This window comes from Brienomyrus brachyistius, chromosome 7, assembly GCF_023856365.1.
Source record: "Brienomyrus brachyistius isolate T26 chromosome 7, BBRACH_0.4, whole genome shotgun sequence".
Lineage (NCBI taxonomy): Eukaryota > Metazoa > Chordata > Actinopteri > Osteoglossiformes > Mormyridae > Brienomyrus > Brienomyrus brachyistius.
The window spans coordinates 31,527,907-31,554,466 of NC_064539.1; the positions used below are offsets into that span (position 1 = coordinate 31,527,907).

General features: G+C 47.4%; 1 protein-coding gene across 1 annotated transcript in view; it reads left to right on the forward strand.

Moving 5' to 3' along the window:
• The first annotated feature begins 4,675 nt into the window (after positions 1-4,675).
• LOC125746301 (transmembrane protein 132D-like) overlaps positions 4,676-26,560 on the forward strand; it is a 48,233-nt gene continuing 26,348 nt past the window's right edge. The window contains exons 1-2 of the mRNA XM_049020134.1: positions 4,676-5,601; positions 19,960-20,854. Of these exons, the coding sequence (XP_048876091.1) occupies positions 5,556-5,601; positions 19,960-20,854 (941 nt within the window). The 5' untranslated portion in view covers positions 4,676-5,555. The remainder of the gene's footprint in view (positions 5,602-19,959; positions 20,855-26,560) is intronic.

A 26,560-nucleotide genomic window follows, 5' to 3' on the forward strand; every position in this document is an offset into this window, starting at 1 on the left:
GAAAAACAAACGTAATTTATTCGGCAGAGGTTTTTGTCCAAAGTTTTACTGCTTTTACTGCTAAGTTTAGGGTTATATAATTTTCACTCTAGAACATAAGTGACAATCCATTGCATACTGCACACATTAATGACAATTAAAAGTGGCAGAAACTGATTTGGAACAATATTCTGATAAATCTGTCATTTATCCTTTATGATTCTTTAAAAGGTTCAGATCGATAGGGATGGTAGCAAAGCCATGCAATTTAACAGAGAAGATCCATCCATCTTCCAGGTGCTGGGTGGAGGAGAATGTAAACCTCAGCCAAGGAAGAAGGCACATGATCATCACTAATCTCCAGAAATTGACTAAATGTTGGTGATATCATGTGGGAGTCTAGGGGCGCTTTGGAGAAGGGATGCAGGTAGGACGCTCACTGACCGATCTACACAAGCATGAATGATCGAGCAATTTTTGTTCTGGGGAGCATCACGCACCCCCCGGCCCATCTCAGCCTCTGAGGACCATTAAGAGGCTCGTGAAGAATGACTGGCTATCTGCTTGTTGGGAGACAAGCCCAGCAGCCGTACACAGCAAAGTGAAGACAATCTCTAAGGGCACCATCAAACGGCTTCAGCTCATTAGCTAATTGCAATTTATTGCTTATCACATGCCTGTCAGCTCTGCAGCAAAACACCTTTTTCACCACGAGTTTCTCCCCCTGGCTGCCATCACATCACGAAAATGTCACAATGCAAAAAGAAAGAAAAACAGGGGAAATGTCCAGTGAGAATTAAAGTTTGATTGGCCGCTCTGTGGGTTGACTTGCTCTCAGAGGAGCGTGATTGCAAATGAGGCAGTTCCCCGGAGCTTGCATGTGCGGTGGATTCGAGACGAGGCCGACAAACTGCAGGCCAGGGTGGATCAACTGGCTCTTTGCTTCTGTGTTGGTCCACATATCATGCTATATACACCCCATAAACTGACCATCGCTCCAATAAACAGTGACCAGCTGCAGACCCCGTGTTCTCCCTGTGTTCTCCCTGTATTCTCCCTGTGTGCTCCCCGTGTTTTCCCCGTGTTCTACCCGTGTGCTCCCCGTGTTCTCCCTGTGTGCTCCCTGTGTGCTCCCCGTGTTCTACCCATGTGCTCCCCGTGTTCTCCCTGTGTGCTCCCCGTGTTCTCCCCATGTGCTCCCTGTGTGCTCCCCGTGTTCTACCCGTGTGCTCCCCGTGTTCTCCCTGTGTGCTCCCCATGTTCTCCCTGTGTGCTCCCTGTGTACTACCCGTGTGCTCCCCGTGTTTTCCCTGTGTGCTCCCTGTATTCTCCCTGTGTGCTCCCCATGTGCTCCCTGTGTGCTCCCCGTGTTCTCCCCGTGTGCTCCCTGTGTTCTCCTTGTATTCTCCCCGTGTGCTCCCATGTTCTCCCTGTGTGCTCCCCGTGTGCTCCCTGTGTTCTCCCTGTATTCTCCCCGTGTGCTCCCATGTTCTCCCTGTGTTCTCCCTGTGTGCTCCCCGTGTTCTCCCTGTGTGCTCCCCGTGTTCTCGCTGTGTGCTCCCTGTGTTCTCCCTGTGTGCTCACCCTTGTGCTCCATGTGTGCTCCCCGTGTTCTCCCTGTGTGCTCCCCGTGTGCTCCCTGTGTTCTCCCCGTGTTCTCCCTGTGTGCTCCCTGTGTTCTCCCTGTGTGCTCCCCATGTGCTCCCTGTGTTCTCCCTGTATTCTCCCCGTGTGCTCCCATGTTCTCCCTGTGTGCTCCCCGTGTTCTCCCTGTGTGCTCCCCGTGTGCTCCCTGTGTTCTCCCTGTATTCTCCCCGTGTGCTCCCATGTTCTCCTTGTGTGATCCCCGTGTTCTCCCTGTGTGCTCCCCGTGTTCGCCCTGTGTGCTCCCCGTGTTCTCCCTGTATTCTCCCCGTGTGCTCCCATGTTCTCCTTGTGTGCTCCCCGTGTTCTCCCTGTGTGCTCCCCATGTTTTCCCTGTGTGCTCCCTATGTTCTCCCTGTGTGCTCCCCGTGTTCTTCCTGTGTGCTCCCCGTGTTCTCCCTGTATTCTCCCCGTGTTCTCCCTGTGTGCTCCCTGTGTGCTCCCCATGTTTTCCCTGTGTGCTCCCTATGTTCTCCCTGTGTGCTCCCCGTGTTCTCCCCGTGTGCTCCCTGTGTTCTCCCTGTGTGCTCCCTGTGTTGTTGTGGGGTTTCCTTCAGGTACTCCAGTTTCCCCCACAATCTAAAAACATGCATGAGTTATCTAATTGTCCAAAGGTGTTCATGTGTAAGTGAATGATATCTGAGTTGAGTTGGCGCCCCATTCTGGGTTGTTCCCTGCCTTGAATCTGAAGCCTCTCGGATGGGCTCTGGACCCCCTCAGTAGGACATGCGGTTTCAGAAGGTGGATGGGTAGATGGATAGATGTTACTTCATGACATTTCTCTAGTCCCCACAAGGGAAAACTCAATTTTATAAAAATCTGTGAATCCAATCAAAAAATTTAAATATGTAAAAATATTGTGATTTGCTTGGTTACTTATGGTTAAGGTTAGGACTGGGTAAACGATAGGGTTATCATAGTTAGGATTAGGGTTGTGCACATAGAAATTATATTAATACAAGCATGTGTGTGTGTGTGTGTGTGTGTGCTGTCATGCGTGTGTGTGTGTGTGTGTGTGTGCTGTCACTCCCTTTCAGGAGACCTGACAATCCAACTACGTGAAAGCAACAAGACACGGATACTTCCGTATAACCGTTTATAATACATTTCCGTCTCCGGAAAAAGCACGGAGCTCAGCAGAGCCGTCGGCACCTGAGCGGCGTTGTACTCCGATCCGCTCAGGGACAGGATGACGGGGAGATCGCGGGGCTCTGCCCTGCGGAGTCTGCAGCTTCCCTGCACTGGGAATACAGAGGCGGCCATACGGAACCACACACACACACCCTCTCTCTCTCTCTCTCTCTCTCTCTCTCTCTCTCTCTCTCTCTCTCTCACACACACACACACACACACACACACACACACACACACACACACACACAAATAAATGCACGCGCACGCGTTTGTATTCATATTTTTGTGGGCACCGTCCGAACATTTCTAATGAAAAAACCCTAATCCCAGCAATGATAACTTTAACCCCTACCCAGCCATAAGATTAACCAAATAAATGTAACCAAACAAAATACGAGTTTGTTTTTTGGTATTTTTAGTTTTCTGATTGCAGTTGCAGATTTTTTTATTTTTTTTTACAAAATTGAGTACCCGCAATGCCAAAATAAGAGTTTTTTTTTTTTTTTATCAGATTGTGGTAACATATAGGCTGCAAAACCCAATACGCCTTTGTTCAGTCCAAACGCATCTATGGCCCGTTAGAGGAAGCCAGCAGGGTGCAACTGACGTTAAGCTTCCCAATCAGGGGATATTAAGCCTCTCGTCTTCGTGATTTTGATGACTCATCAGTTTCAACACTGATATTTTCCGCTTCGTTAATTGCTTTTTGTTTTGTGGCACTTAAGCCCATTTTTATATTTTTGGAGGCTCAGAATTCACAATAGTGACTTATAATCAGTCATTGCGTTTCATTTCCAGATGGAAGTCACATTTTGGCAAGTAAGGCACCGGAGCGTGCATCCTTTTATTTAACCGATGCGTATTTATTTTGTTTTCAGTTTTTAGTGCAGTCAAGTCATTAATAGCACGTAGACATAATTAAAAAAATCAATAGCAGAAGAGCACTCTACAGCCATGAAGTGTGTGCGTGTGAATGACACGTTAGGCACTAGGCTATTCTGCTGTCCACTACAGGGCGCTGTTGATCCTCTACGGCACAGAGGCCAGCAATGGCAGCCAACGCGCAACCAATAGGTCTTGGAGCGACTCGAGGACATCCCAGAAGCAACAGGCACGCATCGGTATTAAACTGTATTATTAATGCGTTTAAATTACTGAATGCCCTACTTTACGTGGTATGTTTGTGTATCAGGTGTATGTAGGTACACAGACGTCCACGCTTAACATGTCTTACATTCCCCGATCACTCTCTATATATGGCATCGCAATCACCTTAACACTAGTGCGAGTAAGTCATGAAAAATCACCCCCGCCGCATGCAAGAAATATAATGCGACTAGGCTATGTTTAAAGATTATTATGGGCATAAACGTAAAAGGTGTGTAGTGTAGATTATATATTATAGCCTAACTATTAAACTATCACAGTTCATATTTAAAATAGCTGTACTGGAATGAGAATTAACAAATGGAAGATGGATAGATGGCAACATAGGGGGGCGCCTTCTGAGGGGGCGCCGACAAGCTTCACTGATCAGTTGCGGCTTGAATACCCCACGCACTTTCCGCCTTGGTTCTTTCGTTCATTGAACAGCGCACTGGCGGTGAACTTTGCCCATACGGCTCCACACGGGCTTGGAGCAGCCTTTGATGGATAAATGGATGGATGGATATGTGTGTGTTCAAATGAATGAAATGACTAACCCAGAAAAGCCGTCGGGTATTCAAGCCGCATCTCATCGGTGTTTTATGAGTATGGCTACTTTGTATGTCCAGCGAGTGCGGCTCGTCGCTTCCCTGTGAGTCTAAGAATTCCACCCGACCCGGAGTGGGTGAGGACACCCCGCTCCCAGCGCCGCCCTCCGCTTCCCTCCTATCCCCGCCCCGCGGCGCTGTGGAACGTTCGGACTGGCGCTCGCGCTCCGGCTCAGCTCGCAGCCTGGGAAGTTTGAGTGACTGCAGACACCCGCAGGAACAGCAAAGCAAACCCGTAAATATGAATGCATCTCGGACACGTCGTCACGACTCACGACCGCTTTATTTTGCATTCCCACATGCTTAAACGAAGGAACATTAAGTACACAGCATTACCTGGGTCTGCACAATAGCCGCTGTCATGAAGTCCATTAAAACGGTGCTTTCTTTGAAGTGTGCCAGATTTTAAAATAATCGCCGTGTCTGGATCGCGAAGGGGAGCCCGTGAGTCGTAAAAGAGCGTTCGGTGGCAGTTTACTGTAACGGACATCAATCAACTGTCCGAATCCCACTTTGATTTTATTATTAAAAGGGCGGAAAGAGCAGGGGAGCGGTAAACGATCTGCTTTTAAAACATCGCCCCTACCCCACTGGCGAGAAGGAGACCGGAGACCGCAGCAGACATGAAAATGTAATTTTGGGCAGAGTGACCTGGCCATCTATGCGGATGGGAGCATCGGAACAGGTCATTGCGGCACATTGGGTCCGCTGGAGGATAAACACGCAGAACCGGGCAGCATCTGCCAGTTCGCCCCTCACCCCCAAAAACATTTTTCAGTAAAGCCGGGGATAACTCATCTGGAAAGAAACTCAAGGATCCCTTCGACTTAGTCTCAGAAAGAGCCAGGAAAAGGAGTACTGGCTTCCATCTCTCGGATTACAAGTGTCGACAATGTTTTTTGGGGTAACGGGAGGGAGGGAGCCTTAAGCCGTGCTTCTTCGTGCATCCGAGCCCGACCGAGCGGACCGAGCCGGACCCCCCCACTTTGGACCGAGGCTTCTGCCCGTAACCTCCTCCGAGATTCAGCCCTGCAGGATTGAAACATGTCAGAGCGCTCGCTGAAGTTCGTCATGATTCTAATTTGTGTAGGTGAGTTAAGTTAGCAATAAAACATCAGATTAATTAATTGTGTAATTAATTATGGAGTCCTTTATAGCACAGCTAAAAACATGCTTTAGGTGAGAGTAAGACAGGTTGGATTCCTTACGAAAGGAGTTACTCTGACCTGTCAGGAAGGTGGTTGTCGCGGTGTGCGTGTGTGTGTGTGTGTGTGTGTGTGTGTGTGTGCGTGTGTGTGTTTGGCGGGAGGGGGTAGCACAGTCTGCTTCTGGCTTTATTGGGGTTTCTCCCAGAGAACAGTAACTGATTCTTAGACAGCTTCCAGTGGTCCAACAGCACACAGCTGAGTGTCATGCTCTGCTTTGATGGAGCTGATTGTGATGGAGATGCTGTTGGCTGAAGTTTGGGGGCTGCAGGTGTAGCCAGGTAGGGGAACTTGATGTGGATCAGGTAAGTTCGCTGGATTGCTGGAGATCTCTTTCCGCTTGGATGTGCTCAGTTGAGTTTGTAGCTTTGTCCAGCTGGGGTGGGGGAGGAGAGGGTTCTGCCAGTGGATTCCTCATGGCTGTCCACTTCCTGCTCATTCACCTGAGTCCTGGAGTCTGCCCTCTCCTTAGGAGTATGCCCCCAGTGGTGGGCAGTGATGGGCCATTTTCCACCTGTCGCTCTTTTGCTTCACCTGCGCGTATGCCTCACCGGTCTGGGCCATGGGAGGGCGCCACACATCATTGGGGCCTGAGGGTTACAGGCATGACGAGGCCCTGGGGGTGGGGGGTGCTGTGGGTTACGTGTTCCTTGGATTGGGCTGCTTCTGATCACAAGCAGCTTCTTTCTACATTTAAGAGTAAATAAGAGTATTTTAAGTGACCCCCCTGGGCTCGTGCTATGACCTCATTCCTCCTGGGCTGTGAATTTGACTCCCCCTTCAGCTGCGTCTTTGTGGGTTTGATTCCCGCATTGGCTAGATTTGTTTGGGTTTGAGTCCTGCCTCGACCTCGTCTGTGTGGGTTCAGTTCCCACTTTGTCTATGTCTGTGTGAATTTGATACCCCCTTAGCTGCATTGGTCGGCATTTGTGTGACATTAGTGCCCACCTCAGCTGTGTCTGCGTGGGTTCAATTCCCTCCTCAGCTGTGTCTGCATGGGTTCAATTCCCTCCTCAGCTGTGGCTGCGTGGGTTCAACTCCCTCCTCAGCTGTGTCTGTGTGGGTTCAATTCCCTCCTCAGCTGTGTCTGCGTGGGTTCAATTCCCTCCTCAGCGGTGTCTGCGTGGGTTCAATTCCCTCCTCAGCTGTGGCTGCGTGGGTTCAATTCCCTCCTCAGCTGTGGCTGTGTGGGTTCAATTCCCACCTAAGTTGCTTCTGTGTGAGCTTCTCTCAGTTTTCTCTACAGTTCAAAAACACACTTAGGAGAACTGGTGTCCCTCGGTCACAAGTGTGTGATCATGTGTGGTGTCCCACACATCCCCTGTGATGGGTTGGCATTCCATCCAGGGTGTCCCCTGCTAGGCAGGCTTTTTACTTACCCCAGATAATGAGGTTGACATTTTCGTCCAGTCTTGTTCCCCATTGCTGAAACAGCGGAGTGATTGAAAGGACTTACTGACCTCCCTTTAGCCAGAGATATGTGGTGTTACTTCGGCATCGCGCACCCCGATAAGTACCGATTTCGGTACCGGTACTTGGTGTTCAGTACTGATACTCAACGGTACTTCATTTAGATACCCTGCTCTGAATCTGAAATGCCTGGTTTGTATCAACATAAAAAATACAGAAATAAAAAATAAGCCCCAAACTAATTTCAAACATTTTCAACAATTTATTTTGAACAAACTCTTTCTGAAACAGACCACACAACTGTGACCAGAAACATTATTTTAACAATTCTTTTTAAGGAAGACAAGCAAGAGGACAAAACTGGCAGCGTCACACAAGCTGCTGTTCTTATGTTACAACTACAATATCAATTTATTACAGTTAATAAATATCCCCGAACAATAACTAAAACATAGTTCACTAATTCCCTGAAGCTGCAGCAGAACTTGTCGATGGTGCAGTCTCGATGTTCTCGATGTCGTTGCTGGTTGCCCGGCTGATTGCTGTAGCTGCGGCTGTAGGTTTAACAGGCGCTCCAATTATCGAACACTCAACATTCATCCGCCTGTAAATACATTTTATGTTTAACGCAGTGTTTCCTTGAGTTCAACGTATTGCTAGCCCCAGTTCTGCATTTTCAGTGGCAAATATTGCATGTCGTGCTGTCTGCATCAGTTTTATAGTGAAGTGCAGCCACACCGTCGAGCGCTTTCGGCTTGCCGTCACGTCTTTAGATATCAACGCAGTTTCTCCATGCATGAGATTTCTTCCCCCTTACAACAATTGTCATGGTAGACAAAACTAACACGATCGCTTAAATAGCAAATTAAAATTTAACATTGAAATACTGAGATAGCTGTTGGTTCATTTAAACCTTTATCACAGTTCCGTATGTCCCGCTCAGCTGGGATGTGAATGTACCGAAATTTGGCACCGTTTGATCTGACATGAACCAATACCCGGTAGAACCGACATCATTAGGTAGATAATTTTAAAAGTACCGACCTCGGTACCCAAGGGTCCATCTCTGTCATCTCTTTTTCTGCTCATCAGACAAAATGTTCACCGTTTGACAGTCAAGGCCAAAGAGGCAACAGAAGGGAGAGTTGTGATCAGAAGTGACTTCCGGTTGTCTCATGTTTGTATTTAATGTTACCTCTGAGTTTCTTTAATGGGATGGCATGGCGCCTCTGTGGTCTGGAGGGGAACACAGTTCCTTCTTTAGTACCTCGCTGAGGTTTATTCCTGCCTAGTGTATGCATGCTGCTGAGTGACCTAGGCTGTGTACAGTAACCTCCCTGACTGTAACTGTACTCTACTTAAACTCATGCCGATAATAATGATCCAGCCACTGCTTTGTAAGTCCTTTCGTGAGTTTGCTCACAGTGATGACAGTTCCTTCGGGCGTGGAGGGTTCGCCATCACTCTCCATCTGAAATCTACACTTAACTGCGATCTGCCGCCATTGCACAGCTCTGCTTGGGCCGATGGGTACGGTCTCCCACCCTCTCATTCCCCACATCATTCCGGTGTCGTTTTCCCGTTTGGGAGCAGGAAAGGAAGCTGTCCGCTCACGTCTTTTTAATTGCCGCAGCGTCTGTCACGCGACTTGCTGCCGGCCTGCGGATGAGGCTCCCGGAAGCCTGTAATCTTACTGAGTGTTGACAGAAAAGTGGGAGAAAATGTGTGTGAGTCAGTGCTGTTGATGTCAGCCATTCATTTCGGTCTGGGCGCCTTTAAGTGCCTTACAGTCAGCACCACAGACATATCCCCTCTTTACCCTGAAAGTCCAGTAGTAACAGATTGGGATCCATCTGAATAATCTGTTGGCATTAATTAGTCCTGAGGTATGAAAATTAAATGAAATCCACACATGCAGCTGTGGCTGGGTGGTGGGTGGAGGGTTAGGTTAGGGTTAGGGTTAGGTTCCCTCTCTAAGCTGGACATGCAGGCCCCCTCCCCCTCTAAGCTGATTTATGGGGACCCTTTAGTGTTCCTGTGTGTTTTTAATCTCCATAACCCAGCGATTTATGTGACTCAGCTCATATTAAGCGCAGATTAATAGCTGCCTAATGGTATGTCCTTTGTGGAAGCTCAGTCTAACTGCACTTAGGCCAAGTCAACACCTTAACAGCTGTATGCTTGCATTGTGCTAATTGCCCCAGTTGTGCATTACTTTAGCTGCTAAAGGACACTGGTGTCACCCTAGTGACCCTGCAGAACCCTCGCTGCTGAGACACAGTCATGTGACTAACCTGTACAAATCACCAGCCTCCAGCTGCAGGCAGTGTGTTTCCGATTGGGTACTGAAGCAGGGAAGCCATTTGTTTGATTTCTTCAGGCTTATATTTATGGTTCCTTGCTGCTGCTCTCAGAAACCCTTGGCTTCGGGCTGGCTGACCATTTGTGTCTTGCCGCACAATTACTTTGGGGGCCCCCGGCAGACATAGCAGTACAATTTCTTGATCGTGGGTAGCTGCTGTCAGTGAAATTTGCCATTCTGGTGCGGGGGGCTCAGATTTGCAAATTTTGAGGCAAATTTGTTTTTCTGGTTGGGATGGGGGGCATCTCAGATGCCAGATTTAAAAATTTAATTGTTACATTGTACATTTTGCCAGACGGGGCCCCTGAAGTTTGCTTGGGCCTCACGCTGCAGCCACTGCATTAATCGGCTCTGCCCTGCAGCTGCTCTTCTCCAGTGACCGGAATGCTGGGGGGGCCCGGGGGCAGGAGGACGAGCCGTCTCCCCTCTGCTGCAACAAGGATGCTGCAGAGTATGGCCCCTGGGAGGACTTTGGGTTCTCCACCCCCGATGGCAGAGGACAATTAATTAGGACTCCATTACTTAATTCACCGAGCGGCTTGACGAGGTCTCATTTAAAGACCACTCTGAGAATAACAAAGTGCTCCTGGCTTGGCGGACTTCCCCGGGCGGATCTCGCCGGGCGGATCTCCCCGGGCGGACCTCGCCGGGCGGATCTCCCCGGGCGGACCTCGCCGGGCGGACCTCCCCTGGCGGACCTCCCCGGGCGGACCTCCCCGGGCGGACCTCGCCGGGCGGACCTCCCCGGGACGGACCTCCCCGGGCGGATCTCGCCGGGTGCATTCCAGTCCAGAAGCTTCTGTTCTAATTGTGCTGTCAGTCTCAGCCCACGGTGGCGCCGGCGACGAATCCCTTTAGTGAAAGGGGAACCATCCAAAAAAATGACTTGAATGTTACTGACAGTGCCCCCTGTGGACATAGAGGGCCGTTGCATTACTTAATGAGAGAGAAATTTCAGCCTTTGATAGCAAATTTTGCTGTCAGAAAAAATGACCGTTCGCAGCACAGCCCTGAACACACACGTCTGTAACAATGAGCGAATCTTCCAGTCCTCAGTGCCTTTAATCCAGTGGATTCCTACTGCACAGGGAAGTTTGGGCAGCTCCTTGTGACGTACGGGGGATGGCCGAGGTGCTCAGGCAGGTGAACGTGCCACAGAGCAGCAGTTAGTGTGTGAGCTCCGACCCAGCCAGGCGGGTTTGGTAGCAGCTCTTACCGCAAGTGTACGCTGTTTGTTTCTGGGGCTGTATCTGTGGTGATGAGCGTGTAGAAGTGGAGATTGAATAAGGGGGTTATTGCAGGGGTCTTCCTGTGGGGGGGGGGGGGTCATCCACAACCCCTATATCCGCTGGGGTGTTTTAGAGCAAGCGTGTGCATGTGTGTGACGTCACATTGAACTAACCAGCACATAGCCTTTCCATGACTGGACTGTGGGAAGTGGCAGCCATTTATAAGCCTGTTGTATTCCTGCGAGGCTTTCGGCACCGCTCTGGGTTAGTGACCCTCTAACCAGATTGTGGAGTGGTGGGCCCGGGTTTGTTCATCTCGTTTGTTTCAAATATTTTAATTATTAAATGTTTTTTCATGTAAATTTTCTTTCTGAACCGGAATTGTGTTGTGTTATCAATTAACCAGAGACAGAAACAATTTCGAAACAAAACAGAAGCATGTTCCCCCTGCTCTGTAATTACTATTCAATCATGCAAATGACCCGGCTTTCCTAGTTACTGCCTGTTCGTCCGTGTAATTGAAAAAGCAGGAATGAGTGCCGCGTCGGAGCGATGCTGCACACTGCCATCGGAGCACGGGGGCATGTACCTTTCAGAGCTGCGGAGCTGGACGCTTCATGTTTTCATGGTTCGGATGTTTGATCTTAATTACTGGCGCTCAGCTGATCCGGGGTGGGGGGGGGAGTCAGCTCCGCTGTGGCTGCCATTGGCGTCTCTTCACGCCCCGTCGGAGAGCAACAGACTGCAGCCAGGCGGTAGATTACGCTAGAGACCTGCTTTTGTTACCGTGTGTGTCGGCCTTCAGAGCCAGAGACTTGATGCTTGCTTGATCAGAGCTCCAGCAAAAGGCTTTTTTCCCCTGCAGCTTCTCTTCTGTTCACATTGATGGCTTTAGAGCAGGAATCTTTTAGGATCTTCCAAACATTTTGGAAATATGTTCAAGATGGTCCCTTATCTGGTGCATGTTGTGGAAAGTCTATGACTCCTTAACCACCCCTTACTGTATTTTTCCTTAAATGGATGAAGATTTATTTACCACATATACAGAAGTGCATTAGTTCTCACCTACCCTTCTTTCACTCCCATGAGACACACCGGTAAGAGAGAAGCTTGGGGTCTGAGCACAGGGACATTTATTTTTCCAGCACTTCTGGTTAAGGCCCCTGGACATGGGCCCTAAAGAGATGTGGCTGCTGTACGAAGCACGGGATTCAAACCAACAACCTTCCAATCACAGCCACAGATGCCTAACCCACCTGTTATCTGTACCTGTAGTGCTCTTGCTCCACTTAGATCTTGTCCACAAAATCTGCACACAGCAAATGAACGGAGTGAAGCCTCGGTTATGAGAAGCTCATCAGCTACATAGGAGAAAACAAATAGAGGTCTGCAGCTGTCTGGGCTCCTCTAATACCTTTCCTCAGATGTCCCTCATCATCCTCAGATGTCCCTCATCATCCTCAGATGTCCCTCATCATCCTCAGATGTCCCTCATCATCCTCTGATGTCCCTCATCATCTTCTGATGTCTTATTTTTGTGAGATACAGGTCATGATCAACACAACAGGGATAACATGAAGTGAAATCAAATTAGGATTGCTGTTATTGGTTACAGGGAACTTGACTTGGTGAGTATGGTTGTGCTCAGCATAGGGCTGGGCAATTTTACATTGATATTATATGGTGCATGTGCAATAATCACTAGCGTGAAACATTTGGCCAGACACCAGCTTTTTGTTACTACTTGAATGTTTACTTACGCCCACAGTTTGTTAAGCAGATTAGTAGTGCGCCTAAAATATTAATGAGGCATTAAAAGTTAGTAATCAGCATAAATCCGACATATCCTTGTGTTTCATAAATATATCGATTTTAAACTGCAGAAAGTACCGCCACATCACCGATGTCTTTTTACTTTGTTTATTTGCAATATCTCCTCTTTTAAAAGATGTCATGGCTGGTGAGCTGTCTCTTTATTCACCGCCACTTACACCAAACCATAGTATACCAGACCAGCATTATGTAGTGTGCTCTGCTACAGTGCATATTCTGCTGAGGTATACCAAACCATAGTATACCAGACCAGTATAATGTAGTGTGCTCTGCTACAGTGCATATTCTGCTGAGGTATACCAAACCATAGTATACCAGACCAGTATAATGTAGTGTGCTCTGCTACAGTGCATATTCTGCTGAGGTATACCAAACCACAGTATACCAGACCAGTATAATGTAGTGTGCTCTGCTACAGTGCATATTCTGCTGAGTTATACCAAACCACAGTATACCAGACCACTATTATGTAGTGTGCTCTGTTACAGTGTATATCGCACTGAAGTATACCAAACCATAGTATACCAGACCAGTATTATGTAGTGTACTCTGTTACAGTGCATATCGCACTGAAGTATACCAAACCATAGTATACCAGACCAGTATTATGTAGTGTGCTCTGCAACAGTGCATATTCCACTGAGGTATACCAAACCATAGTATACCAGACCAGTATAATGTAGTGTGCTCCGCTACAGTGCATATTCCACTGAGGTATACCAAACCATAGTATACCAGACCAGTATTATGTAGTGTACTCTGTTACAGTGCATATCGCACTGAAGTATACCAAACCATAGTATACCAGACCAGTATTATGTAGTGTGCTCTGCTACAGTGCATATTCCACTGAGGTATACCAAACCATAGTATACCAGACCAGTATTATGTAGTGTGCTCTGCTACAGTGCATATTCCACTGAAGTATATCAAACCATAGTATACCAGACCAGTATTATGTAGTGTACTCTATTACAGTGCATATCGCACTGAAGTATACCAAACCATAGTATACCAGACCAGTATTATGTAGTGTGCTCTGCTACAGTGCATATTCCACTGAGGTATACCAAACCATAGTATACCAGACCAGTATTATGTAGTGTGCTCTGCTACAGTGCATATTCCACTGAAGTATACCAAACCATAGTATACCAGACCAGTATTATGTAGTGTACTCTGTTACAGTGCATATCGCACTGAAGTATACCAAACCATAGTATACCAGACCAGTATTATGTAGTGTGCTCTGCTACAGTGCATATAGCACTGAGGTATACCAAACCATAGTATACCAGACCACTATTATGTAGTGTGCTCTGTTACAGTGTATATCACACTGAAGTTTACCAAACCATAGTATACCAGACCAGTATTATGTAGTGTGCTCTGCTACAGTGCATATAGCACTGAGGTATACCAAACCATAGTATACCAGACCACTATTATGTAGTGTGCTCTGTTACAGTGTATATCACACTGAAGTTTACCAAACCATAGTATACCAGACCAGTATTATGTAGTGTGCTCTGCTACAGTGCATATTCCACTGAAGTTTACCAAACCATAGTATACCAGACCAGTATTATGTAGTGTACTCTATTACAGTGCATATCGCACTGAAGTATACCAAACCATAGTATACCAGACCAGTATTATGTAGTGTGCTCTGCTACAGTGCATATTCCACTGAGGTATACCAAACCATAGTATACCAGACCAGTATTATGTAGTGTGCTCTGCTACAGTGCATATTCCACTGAAGTATACCAAACCATAGTATACCAGACCAGTATTATGTAGTGTACTCTGTTACAGTGCATATCGCACTGAAGTATACCAAACCATAGTATACCAGACCAGTATTATGTAGTGTGCTCTGCTACAGTGCATATAGCACTGAGGTATACCAAACCATAGTATACCAGACCACTATTATGTAGTGTGCTCTGCTACAGTGCATATTCCACTGAGGTATACCAAACCATAGTATACCAGACCAGTATTATGTAGTGTGCTCTGCTACAGTGCATATTCCACTGAAGTATACCAAACCATAGTATACCAGACCAGTATTATGTAGTGTACTCTGTTACAGTGCATATCGCACTGAAGTATACCAAACCATAGTATACCAGACCAGTATTATGTAGTGTGCTCTGCTACAGTGCATATAGCACTGAGGTATACCAAACCATAGTATACCAGACCACTATTATGTAGTGTGCTCTGTTACAGTGTATATCACACTGAAGTTTACCAAACCATAGTATACCAGACCAGTATTATGTAGTGTGCTCTGCTACAGTGCATATTCCACTGAAGTTTACCAAACCATAGTATACCAGACCAGTATTATGTAGTGTACTCTATTACAGTGCATATCGCACTGAAGTATACCAAACCATAGTATACCAGACCAGTATTATGTAGTGTGCTCTGCTACAGTGCATATTCCACTGAGGTATACCAAACCATAGTATACCAGACCAGTATTATGTAGTGTGCTCTGCTACAGTGCATATTCCACTGAAGTATACCAAACCATAGTATACCAGACCAGTATTATGTAGTGTACTCTGTTACAGTGCATATCGCACTGAAGTATACCAAACCATAGTATACCAGACCAGTATTATGTAGTGTGCTCTGCTACAGTGCATATAGCACTGAGGTATACCAAACCATAGTATACCAGACCACTATTATGTAGTGTGCTCTGTTGCAGTGTATATCACACTGAAGTTTACCAAACCATAGTATACCAGACCAGTATTATGTAGTGTGCTCTGCTACAGTGCATATAGCACTGAGGTATACCAAACCATAGTATACCAGACCACTATTATGTAGTGTGCTCTGTTACAGTGTATATTGCACTGAAGTTTACCAAACCATAGTATGCCACAACAGTACTGTATACAGATTACTAACTTTTGCGTGTCACAAAATGCATCTCATTAATATCTTGCGTGCACTACTAATCTACTTACCAAACTGTGGGCGTAAATAAACATCCATATAATACCGAACAGGTGGCGTCCAGCTAAATGCTTCGCCCGTCATCTGAAGCCCTGCTGATTATTGCAGACATGCTATATAATGTCAATGTGACATCGCCCAGCCCTAGATCAGCGTAAAAACAAGATGATGTCATTCAGTGATTTGTCAAACAGGCAGACATGTCAGATGTGCCGAGCTGATGTGAGCATATTTTGGGGGAATCTTCCTGGTGGCGTCATCCATGCGACCACGGCTCCTCTGGAGGTGCTTTGTAAGGGCCCGGCTTCTGTAAAGTTCCAGGCCCACGTTTGCTACGTGATGATACATTGTTTGGCAGCAGGTTCGATCCACTCTGGGAGGCATTTATGTGAAACTCATAGCGGATCCCCAGGCTTGCCAACTTTGGTCAGCTGGCTGGCATGAGATTTTCAGTTTGAGTCTGCACACACAAGCAGACATATTTATATGATTGTAGCAGTTTTATTACCTTGCAAATAGTCTGTAGGGTTTGCAAACTACCCCAATTCTTTTGATGTAGCTCATTTTAGGTTTATAATGGAATAATATAGATTTGCAGTAAGATGTCTTGCGTGAGTGTGAGTCTGACAGCGTGAGTCTCACTCCAGGTCTCTTTCTTACCCTGTTTGTTTAACTAAAGGTGGAGCTGAGTTCAGTGTATCCTTCGGAAGTAGCAGCATGATCACGTGCCCAAACCGGAATCTGAAGCTGTCACATCAGACATCCCTCCCCCAACCCAACCACTGCCAGAAGATTCCGCTGACAGGCAAATCTATGAGCGCTGTAAGCAGTGCCAAGTGATGCTGATTAAATCCGAATGAATGCCTTGAATCCTGCACTGGTGCCAAACCATCTAATTAGCTGCGCCGGTCTCAGTGACACCTCTGCTTTACAGAAGCTTCGCAATTCATATTTTTGGTTCTTTGCGACTGTGCCGGTGCACAGAAATGTAAGAAATTTATCAAAAAACAATTCTGCTCTTCTAAAGTGTGGCAGCTGGTTTGCAATTAGCTGTGCGCTCGTATCGGACGAAAGCACTTGTGGGATTATTGGCATCGTCTGGAGCAGCATGGAGAAGCTCTCACTTAGTGTTCATCAAGAGAGCAGTGGAGACCCCCGCGAGACCCCCGAGAGACCCCCGCGAGACCCCCGCAAGACCCCCGAGAGACCCCCGCGAGACCCCCGCGAGTACTCGCCAAACCTTAATGGGATCCAGTCTAAGAAAGTGAGAAATGGAGTGAATTCTCGCTCTGACAGCTTTTGAAACAGGATTTAAAGCCGGATTTAGAACGTTGTTCGGGGACCTGAATATGCATTTAAAGAATGACATTGTGGGGTCAGCGTGGACATTCTCAGAGCTGTTCTCTCAAATAACAGATTGTGATGTTTTTGTAAATTAATATATGATCGAAGAAAGCCAAGGAATGGGGAATAGATTATAGGGTATAGGTACTCTGCATTTTGACCTACAGACATATTCAACATTAGCACAGGTCGCATGTAAAAGAAAGCATTGCTTCCTTTAAAAAATATTAATAATAACACAACGGTTAATAGGCAAAGTGGTTAAAAGTTGAGAAACTAGGACTGGGGTGTCAGTAAGTGGCCGGCTGCCGTTTTGGCCGTAGTGAGAGCGGCTGGGGGGCCTTTAAGTGCCTGTTGGTTCCCCCATGACCTCCGTTCTTCTTGCTCTGTGGATTCCTTGCTTCTGTTCATATACTGGATACAACACTGGGTGCACTCTGTTTGTACCACTGGGTACACTCTGTTTGTACCACTGGGTACACTCTGTTTGTACCACTGGATACACTCTGTTTGTACCACTGGATACACTTCTCCTGCTCTGCCTCGCGGTCCTTGCCTCTCCCCACAAAAAGTGGGGTCATGCAGGTGCTCTGCATGTGACTGGCACAGGTTAAAAAAGGCATTTAATGAATTCAGACAACTGGGCGTGATGGTCAAAGCTGTGGTCCTTTGCCGGCCCTGTGATCTAAGCGCTCAGCTGTTTGTAAATGATCGCTGCTCTTTGATGATTTCTGGGTGATGAAGGTGCCTGCAGAGATGATCCATTACAGCCGTGGGGCTCCTTCACCTGAGTCCTTGCTAATTTCCAGCTGAGATCTCTCCTTCCCTCTCTTCCTCCCCCTCTCCCTCCCTCGTTCCCTCGCTTGCTTGCTGATTATTCTGCCAGCGGAGGCTCCTTAACCCTACTTTGATTATCTTTTAATGCTCGGTGCTCTCCTTGAAGTTCCTCTCTGGGTAGATGTTGGGCTGCCCCCCCCTGCCCCCCCATCCCCTGCCTGTTGGATGGTACTCTGTCGCTGTGTCAGCGCACAGCTTTTAGCCACTGCTACTGGTTGACACCAAACACTAGTTCTTATGTGAAATTCTCAGGGTTATTGTTATATTCAAAATTTAAACAGCATGACCTTAGTCTGTTATCTTTTTGTGTTATATTTAACTTTTTATTTTTTATGAAAAAAATTCTAATTTTGGAAAACCTCAAAGTCATTTTCAGATCCAGGTTCTCTGCGGCAGGTTTATCAGAAATCGGGGAGCTGTCAGACAGGGATGTGATGTCACTAGGGTCTCCCCCACACTCCGGGTCCCACGTGGTGTGATTCTGCATGGACATCGATGTTCAGTTCAGGTCATTTCAGTTCAGACCTGTCGTGAGGTTTGTGAAAGGGTCAGACTGTGGTGTACTGTGGTCACGAGGAGTTGGCCTGGGCTGGCAAGTGTGGAGATTCCTGGGCAGGATGGCATACACACACACACACACATGTACACGCACACATACACACACACACACAAACGCTCACACACACAGCAGCCCATCACCTCTGCATGTAGGAATGTTCGGCTCTTTCATCTCGAAAATAGTGCAACCTGAAGGAAGAGTCACTTTAAATTTCCCCATTTCTCTCTGCAGGCTCATCCTGGGATTTCACAGAAAATACCTACAGCCCAACATGCACACTTTAATCAGACGCTGCTCAGAACAGAGAACAAGTAAATGATGATAAAGAGAGTAGATCGCAGTGGAGCAGAGGGTGTCTCTCTGCACTTGCTGCAGTTCTCCTTCCTGCTGGGGTCCAGCCTTCATCTCACAATGACGGACATGTGACCCACACATGTGACGAGGGGCACGGCTGGCTTGACGTGAAGCCGACCAGCTCTTAGACCTGTGCAGCCCACAATCCTGACCCGAGAAGAGTGGGGCATCCCTTTGGCTAGGGACTGCCACAAAAAGCACACCCATACTGTAGGTCATTCAGTGACTTTCAATTTGCTTGCTGGAATCAGGGGCCATATTGTTTTGAGAGAAGCAAGTCCAGTGAGGATGCATCTTATTTCAGAGCAGAGTTACTCATGGTATTATCCTCAGGCGTAGTGCTCTGCTAGGGTTACGGTTATGTTAGGATTAGGGTTACGGTTAGGTTAGGATTAGGGTTACGGTTAGGGTTAGTGCTCTGCTAGGGTTATGGTTAGGTTAGGATTAGGGTTACGGTTAGGTTAGGATTAGGGTTACGGTTAGGTTAGGATTAGGGTTACGGTTAGGGTTAGTGCTCTGCTAGGGTTATGGTTAGGTTAGGATTAGGGTTACGGTTAGGTTAGGATTAGGGTTACGGTTAGGTTAGGATTAGGATTACGGTTAGGGTTAGTGCTCTGCTAGGGTTATGGTTAGGTTAGGATTTGGGTTACGGTTAGGTTAGGATTAGGGTTATGGTTAGGTTAGGATTAGGGTTACGGTTAGGTTAGGATTAGGGTTACAGTTAGGTTAGGATTAGGGTTACGGTTAGGTTAGGATTAGGGTTATGGTTAGGGTTAGTGCTCTGCTAGGGTTACAGTTAGGTTAGGATTAGGGTTACGGTTAGGGTTAGTGCTCTGCTAGGGCTATGGTTAGGATTAGTGCTCTGCCTGGGTTAGAACTCTATTAGGGTTAGGGTTAGAAATGTTATGGCTCCTTTAGACATCAGTAGGTGTTTTATGACACTTCAGGATCTCGATACAAAGGGAAACCAAAGTATAGCTCAATTTATTAGCATATTTCATACTTTCCAACAGCATGTTATGTCACCCTGTGTCCCAAAACTAAGGCTAGTGCTCTGTTAGGGTTACGGCTCTATTAATAAACACTGATATGATCTGATGCTGCCTTCACCAGTCCCCTCTGTTTGTATACATGATGCTGTTCTGTGCACCATCCAAAAAGTGGAAATTCCTGTTAGCAAGCATAGCACCCATTGTTGGTTGGTGTTGCGAGTTCTTGCAGGTGAGTGGCTGAGGGTAATCAGTACCATTAGCCCCTATAGCTATGGGCGGGACTTACATAAACAGCTGTGTGTGAGTTGTGGAAACTCACTTGTCTCTCCATCCTCTTGCAGCAGTGGAGGGCCGGCTGCCTCCTGAGGGTGTGGCCAGGCTCGCCTCCACGCCCATGTACCTGCCTGTGGACTTCCAGCTCCTGAATGCAGAGGCCGCTTTCTTCCTCAGGGAGGCCAACCAGGATATCATGCGTAACTCCAGCCTGCGTGTGCGGACCGAGCCCTTCTTCGTGTACCGGGCCAGGCGACCCCCATCAGTCAGCGCCACCTACGGGCCGCTGTCGGTGGAGCAGGTTGTGCCTCCGGAGCTCTTGCAGGCCCCGGGGACCCCTCCAGGCCCCTTTTCCTCCTCTGCTGCCACCACCTTCCCCTTTAATTGGAAGGTGAGGGCGGTTCTGGTGCGCGACTGGGTTGTGGCAAGCCGACCTAAGGTGCAGACGCTGTTCCACGTGACGGGTTGGGACTGGGATGACTACACCGCAGCGGACCAGCTGCCCTGTGTCACAGCCTTCGCCTTCCATGAGACTCAGGAGGTCCGGGCCTCTTGCCGCCTGCAGGGGGCGCTGGCTCTCTGCGTGGCTGAGCTAGAGCCACTGGCCAGCTGGTTTGACCCCCCAAGCGTGGTCCCTGGGCGGCAGAGGGCCGCCCAGACTGAAGGCACCCCTGTGGAGTTGTACTACGTGGTCCGTCCCACAGAGAGCGAGGATTGCGGGCGGGAGGACGATGCCCAGCGAGGGGGGGCAGGCGGAGAGCGGGGTGCTTATGGCTCGGCACCTCTGCTGAGGATCGGCAGTGTGAGGCTGTTCCAGAGTGCTGCCGCCCTCCCCCACAGCGACGTCCGCATGGATGACAACTTCATGGTGCAGATGCCGCCCCAGCCTGTCCGCCGGAAGGGGACCATCAGCGTCTTTGTAGCCACCTCCAGCTCCTCCCTGGTAGAGATGTTCACGCTGAGGTGAGCAGCTCCCATCATAGGAGGCTTTACTGTAATCTGCAGAAAGTGAAGAAACAGCCATGGGGGCATGGCGGGGGGGTATGGGGTGATCCTGGGAACACCCCCCACTGATCTCTGGGACCCCGCCCCCCGCCCACTGAACTGTAGCCCCACCTCAGTCATCTGCTCTCCTTTTCACATTCTGTTTGTCTCAGTTTTTAATGAAAGTTTATGGTCAGTGGCATTTCATCTATAGAGAATCAGTGAGTGTGTGTGTATAGGTGAGTTTTGTGTGGAATAGACTGTCTATGCTTGTGTGTATTGGGACAGACTGTATCTGTCATACATGTGAATGTATATTGGGTAGAACATGTGTACGAGTGTACTATGTGTGTTGGGGACAAGTAGGTGTGTGTGTGGTTTATGCTGGATAGACCATGTGTGAGTCTGTGGGATTAGGGCTGTATGTGTTTGTGACTCTGTTTCTATATGTTTGGGTGTGTGTTGTCGTCTGAGTGCCGGGTGTGTGTTGTCGTCTGAGTGCCGGGTGTGTGTTGTCGTCTGAGTGCCGGGTGTGTGTTGCCTATATAGTGTATGCTTGTGTGTGATATGGATCATATGGTCTTATTTTGACACATTTCAATGTGATTCTCACTAAAAGCTTGGGGTCTCTCTCTCCCTCTGTGTTTCACTCTCTACAGACAAAACGTAAAAAGGCCATTTCAGGAAAGCCATTGTAAATATAAGCAAGTAAAGACTATAGGAATAATCCCAATAAAAACCAAATGAGCCGTGTAATTAATTAACACCAGCCAAATGTCACTAGTCATTCCCTGTAACGAACAGCAAACGATCTCTGTAAAACAGTGTCCTTTACGGCTGGTGTGTCGAGACCTTGGAGAGAATTGGCACCTGCTGTGTGGGGTTTTGGGAGGCAGATAGTGCTGATTCTCACTGTATAATGACCCACATCCACATTGCAATCAACACAATCAAACTTTCTTATATTAAAATCATTTACACGAGTTATGATGCAATTCTGAAAGCATAATGCAACATAATGCGACACAAACCTGCTCGAGTGTGCCACGTCGGACCTGGCCACCAATCTGCGCTGTGCTCTGTTTGCTGGCAAGCATGAGCAATCCTAAAGATTTGCAGGGTGAAACAGACGATCAGAATATGCTGTGAATTTTGACCCCATGTTGTATTTTGTACATTATTTCGCTGCGGTTCTACAGGTACAGGGATGTAGAGATACTACATGGCAGGAAGGATGCAGTGCACTTAGTTTAGTCTTCACATGGTAGCAGTGACAGCAGACATATCGCATAGTAACTTGGTACTTAAGTGTAAATCAATGTTGACTGAAATGCGACTGTAATGCAATGTCCCCATAACGTGATAAATATCCATTTTTTTCCCTCATGGGGACCAGTTTCCTGGTCCCCATAAGGGAAAACTCTATTTTATAAATATCGGTGACTGCTATGAAAAAAGTCATAGTTAGCATTAGCATTTTTCCCATAGAAGTGAATGAGCGGGCCTCATAAGGATAGGTATACCCTATGTGTGTGTGTCTGTGTGTGACCTATGTCTGTGTGTCTCTCTGTGTGTGACCTGTGTCTGTGTGTGACCTGTGTCTATGTGTCTCTGTGTCTGTGTGTGACCTGTGTCTGTGTGTCTCTCTGTGTGTGACCTGTGTCTGTGTGTCTGTGTGTGACCTGTGTCTGTGTGTCTCTGTGTGTGTGACCTGTGTCTGTGTGTCTGTGTGTGTGTGACCTGTGTCTGTGTGTCTGTGTGTGTGTGACCTGTGTCTGTGTGTCTCTGTGTCTGTGTGTGACCTGTGTCTGTGTGTCTGTGTGTGACCTGTGTCTGTGTGTCTCTGTGTGTGTGACCTGTGTCTGTGTCTCTGTGTGTGACCTGTGTCTGTGTGTCTCTGTGTCTGTGTGTGACCTGTGTCTGTGTGTCTGTGTGTGACCTGTGTCTGTGTGTCTCTGTGTGTGTGACCTGTGTCTGTGTCTCTGTGTGTGACCTGTGTCTGTGTCTCTGTGTGTGACCTGTGTCTGTGTGTCTGTGTGTGACCTGTGTCTGTGTGTCTCTCTGTGTGTGACCTGTGTCTGTGTGTCTGTGTGTGACCTGTGTCTGTGTGTCTCTGTGTGTGTGACCTGTGTCTGTGTGTCTCTCTGTGTGTGACCTGTGTCTGTGTCTCTGTGTGTGACCTGTGTCTGTGTGTGACCTGTGTTTGTGTGTCTGTGTGTGACCTGTGTCTGTGTGTCTGTGTGTGACCTGTGTCTGTGTGTCTCTGTGTGTGACCTGTGTCTGTGTGTGACCTGTGTCTGTGTGTCTCTGTGTGTGTGACCTGTGTCTCTGTGTGTGACCTGTGTTTGTGTGTCTCTGTGTGTGTGACCTGTGTCTCTGTGTCTGTGTGTGACCTGTGTCTGTGTGTCTGTGTGTGACCTGTGTCTGTGTGTGTCCTGTGTCTGTGTGTCTCTGTGTCTGTGTGTGACCTGTGTCTGTGAGCTGTGATCCTGCAGAGCCTCGCTGCTATAGACCACATGTAAAGCTCTGAATGATACTGTGGGGATCTGGTCCTGGGCTGGGGGGTGAGGTCAGGGGGCGCTGAGACCTGGCCAGGTGGAATGGTGGAATGGCATAATGGAAGCATGGGTTATGGGAGGAGGACGGGGGGGTCATTAGGTTTTCATCAGCTCGCCAGAGCATATGGGGGGGCTGGTATCATGCATTTCCCTATTTGCCCACACAGACGCCACCCCTGCTTTCATCTGCTCCATTTCCTGGTTGCCATGGAGACGTCACACCTTGCTGCTGCATCTTGCTCCGGTCCATACTCTCCTCCTCTCCTCCACAAATCATTTATTTATCGATTTATTTTTCCTCTAATAAGGTTGGTGTGCCTGAGTGGGGGTGCAGCTTGGGGGGGGTGGCTGTGGACAGACTCGCCACAGCAGGGGGCAGGGTGATACCCGAGGCACCCCCCCCCCCCCCCCCCCACATACCTGGTTCTGTTCACTCATGGTGCAGATTTTTATGGCAATTATTTGAAACAGGAGAAATAAATAAATGATACGAGTGATGATTACGCTGTGATCTAACTGATGCTCTTTGCACAGAAATGCCATTTTGCTGCAGGTTCAAATTCAGTTGTGCCTGTTGGGGGTCTGAGGATCCAGGAGGTCGCTCACTGATGACATGTGACACAAGATTCACTATATGGACAAAATAATTGGGACACGTCTCTTAATCACTGAATTCAGTTGTTTCATTCAGACCCATTGCCACAGCTGTATAAAATCAATGACCCAGCCATGCAGTCAGGTTACAAACATTTGTAAAGAGTGGGTCGTTCTGACGGGACCAGTGGATTCAGGAGTGGTACTGTAATAGAATGGTACCTTTGCAATTAGTCAGTTTGTGAAATTTCTTCCCTGCTAGATATTCCACGTTCAACTGTAAGTGGTATTATAACAAAGTGGAAACGTTGAGGAACAGAAATTCAGCCTCAGAGTACAGCACCACGTACCATACCAGAGGGGTCGCCGAGTGCCGAGGCAGACAGAGCATAAAAGTCACCAACACTCTGTCGACTCACTAACTGCAGACGTCCAAACTTCCTCTAACATTAACCGCAGCACAAAATCTGCATGCGGGGAGCCTCATGGACTGGGCTTCCATGGCCGAGCAGTCGGATGCAAGGCTCACATCACCAAACGCAGTGCCAAATGTCAGATACAGTGGTGTACAGCACGCTGCCTTAAATGTGTATCTCAGGCCCCCAGATCACATTCTCTTATGCAGAGCTGAAAGGGCCTTGATCAGTCACTCAGGACTGGCTGCCTCATTCAGTGACTGGCAGCTTTGCTAACATTGAAAATAAACTCACAGACATCAGGTAATGTCAGGTTACATTCTGTCTGCCTAAAGATGAAAATAAACTCACAGACATGAAGCAATGTCAGGTTACATTCTGTCTGCCTAAAGATGAAACTAAACTCACAGACATGAAGTAATGTCAGGTTACATTCTGTCTGCCTAAAGATGAAACTAAACTCACAGACATCAGGTAATGTCAGGTTACATTCTGTCTTCTCGTTTATGTATGGCAAGGAGCGCCGTAAAGGGGGGGGCTGGCAGAGCGATTCCAAGGGCCTCTGGCTGACAGGTGACCTAAAAAATAATATGATTGGTCTGGGTTGGGGGCCCAATATGATATGCTTTCAAGGCCCCCAAAATCTCTAACGACACCCCTATGTATCAGTGTATGTTAATGTGTGTAATAGTGTGTGTGTGGTCCAGGTATACATTACCAAATGTTCCCAAAATGTCATAAAATCCTGTTACTTTGATGTTTTGGGGACCATTTTTTGCTCCACACAAGGGGAAATTTAGTTTTATAAAAATCTATGACTGCAATCAAAAAACTAAAAATGCCAAAAGTCTTGTATTTTGTTTGATTACTTATGGTTAAGGTTAGGGCTGGGTAGAGGTTAAGGTCTTCATTGTTGGGATTAGGGTTTTGTCCATAGAAATGAATGGACAGTCCTCACAAAAATTTGAGTACAAATGTGTGTGTGTGTGTGTGTGTGTGTGTACATAGTATTTATACACCTACACCTGTTGCGTTGATACTCCAGGTGGTTTCTGAGCAAACCCTGGAGTCCTTTGTAGGACCTCAACATGATGCAGATGTTTAGATGATTATGCTGATTATACTGAGATGGGGATGTAAGTGAAACAGTGTTATTATTTAATTTAAATATGCAATGAATCAGAGCCTGCAGCAAATGACACTAAAGACCTCCAGCAGCACTAAAGCCAAGGAACGTTAACTGGAAACTGAAAGTTACAAATATGAAGACCCACGTCCGTCCTTCTTCTCTTATTGATGAGATTTCTTGGGGAGAGGGCATTTTAATATATTTCAAGGACACATTTGACGTTCTTTCGAAATACTGTCATGTTTCTGAGCAGAGCCTGTTTTCATGTGGCGTTAGGAGTGTGTATTTCAGTCAAAGGTTCTCTGTGTGCCATTAAGTTGCATCTGATGATATCTTGCAGAAACCATAAATATGATGAATATCCTTTGGTCTTAAACACATTTGTGTCCATGATTTTGGCCTTAAAACCACAATTACTGCCATGGCAGTGATGCAGGACCTGCTGTCCATCTCCTTACAAGCAATGCAGTCTGGCCCCCGCTCTGTCCCTCGATCTGCTTTGTTTTCAGAAAAAAGCACCATTTTGTACCTTTGCTTGTCATTGGGGCTGTGCCCTCAAGGGTCTGCCAGTTCTACCCTTAGCTGTAGGTAATTGTACCTTTTAAGGTACAGAAATGGACCTTGAGGAACATTTCTGTACCATTGATGATACATAAGTGTTGTTTGTACCTTTGGGATGTTCCTCAGAGTCCATTTCGGTACCTTAAAAGGTACAGAATTCTAAGATACACCCCCAGTGACAGGCAAAGGTACAAACTGCTTCCCTTTTATTCTGAGAGTACAAGCACTGTAAAACGTTCCTGCACTGTCACCTTGCATAGCTACCTGCAGTTTTAATTCAGCATAATTTATCCTTTCTCTCTCCACACCAAGAAGCCCAGGTTATATAGATCTCTACGTGCATGTAGACGGCGTAATCATTTGCCTATTCATCCGCATAATTAGGCCAATCAGAGCAGGCCTGTTCGGTGACCAATAAGCCCATACT